Source organism: Opisthorchis viverrini, assembly GCF_000715545.1.
Source record: "Opisthorchis viverrini unplaced genomic scaffold opera_v5_223, whole genome shotgun sequence".
NCBI lineage: Eukaryota > Metazoa > Platyhelminthes > Trematoda > Opisthorchiida > Opisthorchiidae > Opisthorchis > Opisthorchis viverrini.
This window is the reverse complement of record NW_008751880.1, coordinates 748,573-761,902: the sequence shown is the minus strand read 5'-3', so window position 1 is coordinate 761,902 and position 13,330 is coordinate 748,573. Positions and strand designations below refer to the sequence as shown.

Genomic DNA, 13,330 nt, shown 5'->3' with positions numbered 1-13,330 from the left:
TTTTTTTTTTGACTGTTTGCCCTATTGCTATCAGTTGTGCTTGGGGTACTGCAATAGGAGTATTATGATGAGTTAACCGTTGAATGCCTGGCGTAATAAACCCAGTTCATTTTCGAACATGGGTATGATGTCTCCTCGGTACGCACCCAAAAGTACGCACCATTCTAGTAGCCTAATTAAGATAAGAACAAGATGGTGGGACATGCAGTCTCCAATGAAGACAGCTCGTTTTCAATGCTGAGTGCGGTAACGTACATGGTGCTTGACAATTTTCGTAGAAAAACCCTCGTTCTGAGTTGCCCCTGTATGTAAAGTTGTCTAACACACGGTGGAATGGTCATCGTTCCCTTATTCATTTCGTTCACCTGATGGCATATATTTTATTGGGTTCTTAGACCAGGATACTGACGGTCTTCAAACGGCTTTGACAAAACCTATTCAGACATCGCACGAAAAGCAAACCCGTAGTAATCGTAATAAAACAGCTCATCAGTTTGTTTTGTAAAGATTTGCACCGTCAACATTTCAAGCGCCATTTCGGGGATCCAAATAGATCCATCGGATTTTACAGTACCACAAACCTCCAAATGATCTGTTGACGAGTCTACTAACTACATTGGCAACCACAATGGCTAAGTTAATATCATGAATAGACTCCTTGTGACCATACAGTAGTACAAAAAAGCAAATGCATCTTATGGGAGACTCCCACAATAGAACACAAAAAGGCTAGTTTCTCCTGAGGTCTGGTATTAACCTGGTAGAAGTTTGGAGGTCTCTCGCATGATTTTAACCAAGACCATCCCGGAAATATTCCAACAAAGGCCAGTAAACAGTATTCGCACATGGATTTTCCCCATATATTTGGCGAGATTTCTCACTTCTGTTGCAGTAAATCATCTTATGGGGCCAATCGTCAGTTTGTACATATAATAACCGGCCAGAAGTTTTGTTGTTATTCAGGGGAAAAGTGTGCATTCGGGTTGTTTAGATGATTATCGGTTTGTTTGGATAGCTGGACTGTTTGACTTTAAACATTTCATCACTAGTCAAGAGATGGGACCAGCTAAGCAAACAAGCAAGGCAATACCCAAGAATGGTCTATTCGTTGTGCTGTAGAAAAATTGGAACATTATCCCACCTTCTGAGGAATTTCACCCTTTCCCAAAGTCGTTACTGTTGTTTACATATCCAACACCACAGCTAATGAAAAGCGACACTACAGAAACTGACAAGTCTTGAAATAATGACATGATTTTAGATGTATTGTTGCTAAATGGCTACTATACTATTAGGGCATCTTGCTTCATTGACTTTTAATGTCAGCTCAAGTGGCATGCAGAACCCAGTTTTGTCGGTCCCAAAAGCTTCATTCGGAGGGCCAAATATGGATCATTTTTACCTAACTGCCCCTCCATTCTAAATTATCCTGCTGGGGAACTATCTGGGAAGCGAACTCAGTACGCCAACCAGACCGTATCACCCTAGAAACCCCTTTTGGCTTCCAATAACTTTGTGTAGTGAAGAGCTAATCTACTATCAGTGTAGTGTTCAACTGCTTGGTCAATGTTTTGGGGCATGAATTCCATCTGAGATTCGTGAACTAAGCACTGCCGATGAGTCACAGTATTGGTGGAAGGCTTTGTAGAGTTCCTCATCTTCTTAACGCAGATCAGCTTTACTTGCAGAAAAAAACTCTGGTAAATGTTTGATGGCTTAATGAGTTAGATATTAGAACTTTGAACCCTCATTATATCCGCTCCAGTCGAGTTAGGTTTGTAGTATCTCGAGCTACATTAGGGAGAAGTATCCTATTCACACTAGGCATCTCGGTTCTCATAATTCAGTATTTACGTTCACTCACGCACATGGTCCTGATTTAGTCACCTTGTCAGTCATTTACCGAAGAACAAAAAACCCCATGTTATGCTCTAGAAGCTAGCTATGAACAATGACCCAATAGCCAAAGGGCGATCCGAAGTCCGGAACAGTTGAGGGTAGTATCTATGGGAAATAAAGCACAAAAGAAACTCTGGGACAAAAGCATCATTATTGCCGAGGAGGAACCTGCGATCCCGACGATCCATAGGATGAGTAACTATTGTATATTGCACGGAAACTTCTAGAGAAAAACTTGAAGGGAGAAAGAATGTCATGGGTACTTGGCATTACGAGGTAAGTTGCCTATATAATGTAACTGACGACTTACTTTATGGACAATGTCATGTGCGAGTAACTCATTGGCTGTCGTGATAAATGAGGCTATTTAAGGGAAACGGAATATAGTTCGCCAACCCGCCAGATTTAGCAATGCCAAAGCTAGCAATACTGCACGATAACCATGATCAAAATATGACACCTCAGTTTTTCCCCGAGTGATTGAGGAGGCCATTTTATTGAATACAGCTAATTCCCACAACAATATCTCTACCCATGTTTAGAAAGGCTGACGGAAAGCAACGGTGATGCAATAAAGTGGCTTAGCTTTTACAGGGCCTCGCATCTAACCCATCGGTTTCATATCACTAAACTAATAATCCGGAGTCCTGTTACAGTGCTCCATATTGGGCAAGCTCAGTATCTGGCAAATATTTTAACGACCCCGTTTTTTCACGTTATCCTGTCTGTGGTACTCGTGTTTGTTTATCATAGGGAAACTGGTGTGAACTCTCTGAACTAGGAACGTGGTTCGTATGGATTCCTTCACGGTGCTATATTCGCTGCTTTCCTATTCCGATTCCCCAAAACTTCTTTGGCTTACGAACGTTACGTTCCGCGAAAATAACGCGGTTCTCGTTTACCATAGCCCGTTCACGTTTCATCACTGCATCGTTCCAGCGAAGTTCTGCTACGCCAGAACTTGAATATCATCTTGAATATCATTAGTGTCAGTGTTGTTGCAACCATGTATGTATGCCCGTACCAGCATGATCGACCGGGTCACATACTCATGGGTTCGGTTAAGTGAGTCTTGGACGTAGTCCTCCTCCTCCTCTTGTCCTTTTAAAGAACTTCAGTCTAACCGCTCCATCGATACATGGTTTTGGAAATGTTTCAGCAGTGGTGATAGCCAGTGTTGATGCACCACACGATTTGCATAGATTTATACAAACATGTTTACTTGTGAACAAAGTCACAACCAGTCACATTCGCAATAAGTTAAGACGTGTCGCATTCTCCGACGTCATTTGATCGTCCCTGAAAATCACCTCTCTTATGTAAGCCGTCTGAATACGCGAACACATTGACCGGAGCCACAACGCAGACTTCGACAGGTATGGTCAAGTGAAAATTAGGATACCGTTTCATTCGTGAAGTGAGGAAGATAATTGTACGCTATCCGATCGGTGCTCAGTCATGGCCACTGCCTGAGGCTGCATTACAAATATCGTGGTAGTGACAAGAATGTTCAACACGACAAAAGTGCCACTGCTATAACATACCGACTGTCACGGTAATGCGTACTGAACTACGGGATTGGTTGTAAAGACACAAGCCCAATTAAAATGACCGCTGTCGGACGGCGGATATCTGAACAGTAATGCTATGACAAGGGACATGAAGAAAACAAAATCTTGCCTTTGTAGCAAGTGAAAGCACAACGAAGATAAGGTACACCTATATGTAAATCTATAGCTTGAAAATGTCAACCGTCTCTCTCAATGGATTCCTCGTGGCCAATTCCACCAATTTCTTTCTGGAGTATCTGAATCAGCCAGAAAAGATTTTTACCTGGATTTAGCCTCATATGTGTACCTACTGAATAAAAGGTTTGCGAAAAATGTCACCGACAGTTCAGGTTCAACTTACTGTCGCAAAACCTCATGGCCTATTTTTCGCCTTTCTTCGACGGTTGTGGTGATCGAGGTGAGTTCTTCCATAAGGGACTTATGTCGTTCGGGATCCATTACTGCTCAGCACAGTTTGTATGTCATCCAGTTTATTGGGCTGCTGGAAATAGCATGATGCCGTAGTGGTAATTTCCAGGATTCTGGCACTGTAACTCCTATAGAATTTCCGACAGCTTCTCTTCTTCGTATTAACACACCACCTGAAGCCTTCAGTTCGTTTCGTGACACATATTGATTGTGTGCAACTCTCTTGCAAGACGCAGCGACACGCTACCATTATCGTTATTCTTACGAATCAACACAGTAAGCCAATCGGCTCTCTCCACTCAGCTTGAACAGTTGGCTTTCGTTGCTCTGCATCTAGCAAACGGTTGTGCGACCAACGAACAGGTCACGTGCACTTACTCTAAATGCGTATACTGAAAATGAAATGTGTAGCTGTCTGGAATGCTCGTTGAATGCACAGCATGCCGGCAACACACCATAACTCTTGGGTAGCAATGATAAGTAGGCAACACAAAGACATCAATAAACAGCGCCAGGGAGCCTGTGAGAACACTTTTGTGGTGGAGTGGAGTGCCAAAAAAACAGAAAGACGAAACCAAACACAGTGATCTCCCTAACACGCCCCACCCCACGAGAGATCCCCTCCTCGCTAAGAATACTCTACTCTGGTCCCGTGAGATTCTGCTTGAAAGTGATAAGTTGTAGAGACAACACCGAAATTTCCAACGAAGACCCAGTCGTTCCCAGGGCACGGCTTGATCTTAGACCAAAGACCACGATGGAAAACTTGTGAGGTGGACTTTCGAGTTTTTTGGTGCTAGATACATTTTCGAGTAACGACAAGACGGTTACATTCGTTTCCAAGGTGATCGGGTGCCAAATAAGACGACCTTATGGTTAGGGATGAGGTCAAATTTACAGACTGACCAAGTCTAAGCATAGTAGGGGAAACTAACAAAATATATGGTTGTGCCAAATCGGAAGATTAAGTTAACCGCAAGTAGTAATCGTAAAATAAACACAACACTTCTCCCTTATGCTGTCTGTTTGCGTTGAGCTCGATGCACAGGAAACTCAAAAAATACTGCAGCATGCTGTTGCTTGCCAGACTTTCGACACATTTTAGTATGCCACGCAAAACAACCGTGAATATTCTGCGATAACGCAAAGCACTAACCCGCCTAATCAATAATCAAAGAACTTTTTCAAAAATAGAGACCGTTGCATAGCGTTGAATGAACCTATTTGTGCACTAGCTTTGAACTTCTTAAATTCGTCACAAATTTGATGGGCTTCAAGATCAAAGCCGATGACATTCACGTAGGGCTACTACACTAAATACTAAGTAATGAACTGCCTGAGCTGGATGGAAAAATATCGAGTTTGACGGATGGATTGAGTAGCGCTTCGCACACAGCAAGAACAGGACATAATAGACGTCTCTGAATACCAGTCGGCAGGTCATTTAGCAGAAATGGCCTCCTGCTCCGCAACACTTTGACCTTCAAAAGGCACTACAAACGTACTACACAACCCTATCGTCAGTGACCAACCGTGTAATGTGGGTGGCTGGTATCCTGAAGGTTGAATTACACAAAGAATAATAATCCTGGTCCTGTGTTTCGTTGTTTGTGTTTATTTCCTTGTACGACTCTAAACCGATACATAAAATCCGAGATAATCTATTAGGGTACTTAATTTCTCCACCTGTCTCCGATGCATCCTCGTTGGCTGTCGTCCGTTTTTAAACTTTTCAACTAGCTCACAGTGTCATGTAATTCGTTCCAAATTCTTTCACACAATGGACCACCAGTAACCCTTACTGAAGAAAACATTTGACAACACGGCAAGTGTTTACTTGGACCATTTGTTTTAACTTTCCACTTTCGGATGTAAAACGCCCTCAAACCCCCCGGTGAGACGTGTCGTTCATAGTATTTAAGAAACCGTTACGTATAGCGTAAACCTCTTACCGCAAGCATACCCAGCGATATGCAATTAATCTTAGAATGCTATATATTGCTTTACTCGCATGTGAATCGATCCCATTGAATGACTAACCCTTGTAGTTTTCAGAGGTCTTTCCAGATAAGCCCCACCAAAAAATTAACCTCCGTCACCCAAAAAAAGATTAAAAAAAAGAGGATATAAAATTTGTACTTTTAGTTTTTACTGAAGAGGGTGCAACTGGGAAATGTCATTAATAATTTACATGAAAAGGTGGCGGGGCTTAACTTTTCGCACATGCGCTTTTTTGCATTAGTAGCGGGACTTATCTGGAAAAGACCGCTTTTCAGTCCAGGAATGTACATCATATACTCTAAATCAATGCTGTTTAATGTTACGAAAGCGGAGAAAAGCCCGTGTGTCGTGTTAATTAAATTAATTTGTGTCCACTCGGTCCAAATGATTTATTCAGATGAGTATTGCAAATCGATTTATATTGAATACGTTTGTACACGCTGGGAATGCGAACAGATGCTCCGTTTGGTGCTGGCACCTTGAAAGGTGTTCCGCAGGTTTTCCATCCGTTGCCCTGAGAACGGACGATGACCTTGGTAATTTTCGCATGGCATCCTTTTTTGATTCGAATCAGTTAACTGATGGCACTTTTTCAAAACTGTCCGCAGAGTGGAGAGCTGTGCACCTGGAATAACACAGAAAGGGATCTCCCAGTCTATTATTTTGAATTAGTCCACTGTTCACAGATGTTCACGTACCTTTTGAGTGATGTAATTAACCTATTTCGGAAACCATGAAGCAGTTGAAGCTATTTCTTCTTACTGGAGTCAGACAGCACGCCGGTCGGATGGTCAAATCGAGGTGTCTCAACCTAATTTACAAGTCGTATGCTAAATTCCAACCCACATCTTTGATATTTTGTGGTCGCTTTGTGTTGCCTTCAGGATTCCCCGCCAGACAGACGTACATGGGGATGCTCAGGAAATTCCACATTGCACAAAGGTGAATTCCTGTTCATCATTGTAGGCTAAGGGCGAGCAAACTCCTCGCTTTTCAACTAGTCAGGACGTACGAAAGACGGGACCGGATGCGCAAGAGCCGGTTTGAAAACAAAGAGACTATTCAGCATTGACAGAATCACATAATCCTTCTTAGCTTGACTTGATCGCTGTCGTAACATTAATGGACCACTCAGGATCTACGCGATATGGGCTATCTTACGCAACCCATCAAATTGAATCGATAAACCTTGATGCTTCGACGCTCTGCGGATCCGGGGGTTGCATGGGTAAGCGATGTTCGCTAACCATCATAGGTTATTTTTTATGTGATCATACTGAGCGTTTGTGTGTTGGTGCTATTCTCTCACTGTGCGCTTGCGGAATTGATCCAAGGGAGTGACTGTTTCTCAGTGTGCATACCGTAACCGATCACCTTTCTCCTGAGAAAAATACTCCAAGTCACATAATAATCGCCCACACGCAGTGGGTAGAAAATAAAAAAACATCAGAACCCTGCGGTCACTAGGTAGAGGGCTAGCAAGCTTTAGGAAGCACGCTCATTTGCAAACTTAGTTGGTTTTAAAAGTGATTCATCCGGGTCACAAATGAATCTATCGTTTGCATTGTTCTTCAACTGGATGCAATGCACAGAGACCGTCGTACGTTTCAGTTGGTGCGATATGCGAGACATCGCAGCATACTTTCTTGACGGAGCCTACTCATTAGTTTCCCGTCGTGGAACTTCCGGCAACTGGGTGAGTGGTGGTCCCTCAAGAAAATAAATTGCCTGACCTTAGGGTGTTTAAAAGTTGGTAGCGTGCAAAACATCCAACTCTGTCGAGTTCTTTAAGAAATGAATCCAAATCATTGGTGATTTTGAGGATCTGCTCGATCACACTTCTTGTCTGGAAACTAGCTACAGGCTGTGCGGAATAGGAACGGATTGCGTTTCGCATCCAGTCAATAAATACACATTCATAGATTAGAACCTCTTCTTTCATAACTCGCAACTTAAGTTTCAGTCGCGAGACTATTGCGTGTCGAAGTACGGTGTCCTTCGTGCCGTCTTCACTTACCTAAATTGTTTTTGTGGAAACTCGGAGCACTAACACAGTCGACCCTCTATCCGTAAGCCTCATCCTAATGAATACCGTTGTTTCCAAGACACAACATCCCATCAACAAAATACCTGGGGTCTTAGTGACTTTTTCGAGACAACAGAGGGGAAGCTCCCCTCTGAAATGTCTATGGATTATTCCTGTAAACCGAGGCAGTTAGAAGCGAAAGCCATGACAGCGGGCTTACTAATTAGAATTCTATTTAAACTAAGTGCGTTGGTCTCGTATACAACGTGGTCTTTTACGTCATTAATTCTACGTCAAACAGTAACGTCTGACAATGAGAACCTGGCGGCTTTCGAAAAGCTGGCCGTTGTTCCTTTCTTTATGACTTGAATGGCTCCAGCTACTCCCACCTATAACATATTATACATTCGCTCTGATCACCTGGTTCCTTCAGCAATTTGTCTACCCGAACGTCTGGGGACGGTATAGAAACCGCACCGACTCCTACATCATTAGTCACCACTACTCCCCGGACAAGTCCAAGCACTAATCCTTTCTTTGCTAGGTACGTGGTTGGCCTTTGATTCTATAACCTTTCCTGGTACATTTATGTCGAATCAGCTTTCACTGAACAAGGACAGTTCCCGAGAATAAGATATCCTTATATGCTGCATGGTTTCACTGCTAAATTTGTGACAGAATACACACACTGGCTGCAATTTTCCATGTTCGGGGCATATAACGTGCTGATTACTGATCACCTAAATCATTAGATAACTGCAGATAAAACTATCCCCCTAGACTTTACCACCTGCAAGCTTTGCTTAGAAAGTTTGCTGCACACAAACGACTCTTTAAACGTCGAACCAAAAGAATTCATTTATGTTTCCAATACGCTATCTCACCGAACATTAGTTTACGTAAAGTCAGTGTCCGGTTCGGCACCGATATCTGTGAATCGTATCTCTTGGTCCGGTCCCTAATGTCTCCAAGGGCAAAAATTCATTTCAAATTGTTCTACTCGCTGTTTGTAGGTCCAACCCATCCCAATTTTGAGCATCGAAAATACACTGTTCCTAATCTGACAAACTCGGTTGCGTGAGATCTCAAGATACAGTTTGTCAACAGACTGATTAGCAGTGCTAGTGTACCATTTCCCATTCGCGTAGCAGAAAAAAAGTCAACAGAAAGCCATATGTAAAGTGGTTGTGTTCAAGGGAACAATGATAAATGCAGGACTGACTAGCTAGCTTGCCGAAGCAGTCAGGGATTGTGGGATATCAGGTGTCTCCAACTCGTTTACACACCTGTCTCCAACCAAACCCCATAAGTAAGTAGTGGCGAGGCGTGAGAAAACCCCGATATCTAGGTCTCGGTATTTAGTATTCCGCAACAAGCTACGTTTCGGAATCTGTTTATCGAACAGTCGGTGATTCCCATCAATCCAAGCCAGGTTGCGCAACACAGTGTTGGTGGACTGAGACTCCTGAGAAGGATCTGGAAAATGCAGTGTGTTCAGTTGAAAGTAGACAAAGTCGAAATAGACGCCATCGGAACAAACAGCTTGGAGGCAAACTGGAGTCTGCAATGGACCAGGGGGTAAACCAGATTTATGGGCATGAGCCAAAGCTGAGGCGAAACAATGCATGAGAGCTCCGGCCTGTCGTTGTTCCGGAGTCACGGGGTCAGCTTCCGGTTCCAAAAAATCGGACCAGACGCTTGGCAAGCTGAGGTTTACCGTAATCAGGTGAGGATACGGGAAAACCCTTGGCTAGAAAAGGTAAGAACAGAAAGGCATATCTGATTCATCAAGACAGGGGGTTGAAAATGAAAAAAATGGGGAGGACTAGATAAATTCAGAAAAGTTCATCAAGCATTGATTCTTATTGTTGGCCTCCACGTAGAACCCATTAATTAACAAGTAGCGGTCTTTGAGGTTGGATATTTCTACCAAAAAGTGGGCAAGTCCTCAAAAGATCAATTAAGCAAGGCTTGTTGTATCTGACGCCCCCTCCCCTGATGGACCTCAAAAAATAAAAGACGTCCCACGTGGTTAAGCTTATTGGGACATGACCACACTTGATTCAGGAGACACGAACCCACATGAATTAGCCGTTTTCCGAGAGTTGTTTTCATAAAAAAAGACGTGATTACTTCAATTAGAAGAATTTCGACCTGGAACTTGAAACAAGGGAAGGTAGTCATTCAACTAGATGAATGATGATGACATTGATGTAATAATCACAGCACTAACGCTCACCAACTAACTTCGAAGCAAGCTGAAATTAGAATTTACTGCATGGAAATGCGGCTTAAAATCTGTAGATCTTATAAGCGATGCACACTAAACAGAGCCGATCATTCGGAAAGAACAATCTCCCGCGAACATCAGCAAAACTAGTTTTCCCCGCCCACAAGAGAGACCACCCCTAAAAGCAGATAACTTCTTTTGACCTCTTGATGGGGCCTCTCCAGTTTGTTCGGCCTATCGTTTTGCGATAAGACACCTGGAACACCAAAATACTTTCTAGGTTTATTTCAGTGAGAATGATAACTAACAGTGGAAACTCAGTAGAACTTATTCAAAGTGCAATGGATTTTTCGCTTTGACGCATATACAACGGACGCACACAGTGGCACCCTGACATGATCCTGACCGACAGTCGTCAGTTCCCGTCAATCATTTCATTGGTAACGAGTAACGTTTAAAAAACAGGGGTGAAAAGGAGAAAATATGTGAAGTAGACACGACTCAATACTGCGAACTAATTATTGGGAAATTGGCATATAGTAAGCTATCGCGGGCTTCTGACTTCAGCATTCATGTCCGTACAGCAGATGTGGCGCAAGTTCCCAAAAGCTCTCACGCTACATACTGAGCAACACAGCCCACGTTATGTAGAATTCACTACTATAGCACGACAGCAGTATAAACCACATCGGCTTTTTTGTGACTGTAATTTCTGAGTCAATGACATAGCGTTGTTTTTGTCATGGTTCCTCTTGGGAAGCGAGTTAGACGTTTTCAAAACCTTGATAATTGCTGTGCCTGACGGGAGTGTTTCGGTATACCAGGTGCACGGAAAACCAGAGTGGTATGTTAAATAGTGTCAAAGTACATGGGTGCCTGGATGGGCACACAAGCAAAAAGGCGGAAACGAAGCAGGGACAAAATTAACGCAATGGCGGGAAACTAACCACGTCTCCAATCCATCCATCTGTGCTGTCATCTCGATAATAACACGTGGACTGCAGATCAATCAAAGGAGACATTGGTCCGAGGGTTTTCGTTGGTAAGGAACGAAATCTACAGAGGTCCTGTACCTGTGTTTGAGAAGCGAATGCGGGTATTCGATCTTTGCCGTAGATAACCAGATCATGGTGTTCTGAAAACGCAATGCGCCGTCCAGGGTTTCCCCAATAATAATGGGTTTCTAACAGGTGGTCACGCGTTGTCCAGCGACGAGGTAAACCAACGTCTGAGCTACGGCAGGGCAATTGGAGCTGTCGCTCTAAGTAGGGCTCCTGTAAAGCCAAAACAAATAGTGACGCGGAATGAAGTTATTTAACAACCGAGGTGCCTGCATATCTGTGTCAGAAAGTGACAGTGAAGGGTTTCTATGACTACGCCACAAATAGTTCTAACCTGATGAGGTTAAGCGAAGTGTATCTATTGTGATCATAATGAAGTCACATGTAGTAGTTATCTCAAAACATTTGGGGAAAATTCGGCAGGGCTCATTTGACGTGACAGTGGTTAACAGCGACTGAAACTAAAGTATGGTAGTTGTCATCTATGATCGTCAAACAACATCCGTAAACAGTAGGATTTCATACATCATGACCGAAACACAGAGATTGTATTGGTGGCCTCACGAGTTACACCGATCAGTGTATGCTGTCAGGTGAAGCTGGCAGCAGAGCTTGGATCCTAATCGCACGGTGAAAAAGTCTTCTCAACGCGGGCTAACCGACCCAACTGGAGAACTCGAATCCAGTAATGCAATAATTTGAAGATGATTGCAGCTTGTAAAATCACGTCCATTGACTGAGAACCAGTCCTTCATATAAGAGAGGGGAACCAAAGTTCAACATGGCAAACTGAATAAACTCGGTACTGAATGTCTTGAATAATCAATTTGACAAGCAATATATTGTTTGGTGTGGCGCATTTCGAAGTGACACTCAGGTGCAGAATAGATGAACGCTATGTAACGTCTGGATAACAGCTGCTAGAAACACACATCACTCTTTAAATATGCTCAAGATAGATGAATTTTCTTACAGTTGCTATATGTCGAAGAGCTCAAAAGTGAGACTACTTAACTCGGTGACAAACGTACTGAATTAGTGATAATGTAGGAATGGTACTTCGAAACTAATCCTCACTTTTTGGCTGCTCCTCCATAAGCCAAGGAGAGGTGAAAGATTGCTGTTGGTGTGAGGAGATCTGGGGACATTTTAGTGGATATTTCGTCCTGTAAGTGAAGCAAACCTATGGTGAAAAACCGAGAAGCACTGTTCAGCTATTTCATCCTTATTTAAAACCGTCAGCAGTGCACATATGATGAAACTTCAGAGAGTCTCGACACCGCAACCTCTCGATCAATACTTTGAGCATTTAGACGTTCGGTCAGGAGCGGCCGCTCAGCACTGTGATGAACCCGCACTCATCTTTCAATCACGGAATCACATACACCCGATGAGTGAAACTTCACTCCGAGAAGTCACTGCTCGATGAGCCAGTCAACAGGCGTGACTGCATGAGCGAACGTTTAAGGGTTCAAACTACTACCCGGGAGGTTGCGCGCCCGAAACGCTCTGAAGTTTTATCAGGTGCGCATTGCAGACGATATTCGATAAGGATTTAACAGTTGCACAGTGCTCCTGGGCCTTTCAGCATTGACTGGTTTCACTTACAGCAAGAAATCTATATTAAGAAACAAAGGTATTACAGTTCTGATGCCTGATAAAGGTGGCATATAAAGTGTACACCAAGAGGGTACCAACGATCGACGGGTTGATTTGACTGCCTGAGGATGCGGAAAAAACGCATTGTGCACGATACCGTTTGTTTGGGTGGCACTCGTATAGATAGCCCATTGAAAGTCATAAATCACGATAAAACGTTTGCTTATCAACCGGTAAATTCAAAGCCAGTACATTCATCCCATAACAGCACAGAGTGCATTGCCGAAATCAGCTGGTCCTAGTTCCAGCATATAAAGCCCAACTTACTTAGTCTGGATTTACGATGGCGGGTCGGTGAAAATCACCTTATATTCCATCTCATACAAGACGTGTATACAGTCTATATACGGTGAAATGGATGCGTATCAAACTCCGAATTGATTTCAAGGTTAGTTTGACCATTAGCATACACAAACACTAAAAAGAGCAGAGCATACGATTAACAAACGTCTGAACTTGGCCCCTTACAGGCCTT

The 13,330-nt window shown here is 43.2% G+C and overlaps 3 protein-coding genes across 3 annotated transcripts in view; 1 reads left to right on the top strand and 2 right to left on the bottom strand.

The window, feature by feature from the left end:
• The window catches only part of T265_08532 (hypothetical protein), a gene marked incomplete at both ends in the record, with an annotated part of 19,011 nt that extends 14,924 nt beyond the window's left edge, over window positions 1-4,087 (bottom strand). The window contains one exon of the mRNA XM_009174361.1: window positions 3,811-4,087. Coding sequence (XP_009172625.1) covers window positions 3,811-3,908 — 98 coding nt within the window. The remainder of the gene's footprint in view (window positions 1-3,810) is intronic.
• T265_08531 (hypothetical protein) overlaps window positions 1-13,330 on the top strand; it is a gene marked incomplete at both ends in the record, with an annotated part of 47,654 nt that overhangs the window by 30,160 nt on the left and 4,164 nt on the right. The gene's annotated exons all lie outside the window — the stretch shown is intronic.
• The window catches only part of T265_08530 (hypothetical protein), a gene marked incomplete at both ends in the record, with an annotated part of 37,908 nt that continues 33,652 nt past the window's right edge, over window positions 9,075-13,330 (bottom strand). The window contains 2 exons of the mRNA XM_009174359.1: window positions 9,075-9,655; window positions 11,083-11,409. Coding sequence (XP_009172623.1) covers window positions 9,131-9,655; window positions 11,083-11,409 — 852 coding nt within the window. The remainder of the gene's footprint in view (window positions 9,656-11,082; window positions 11,410-13,330) is intronic.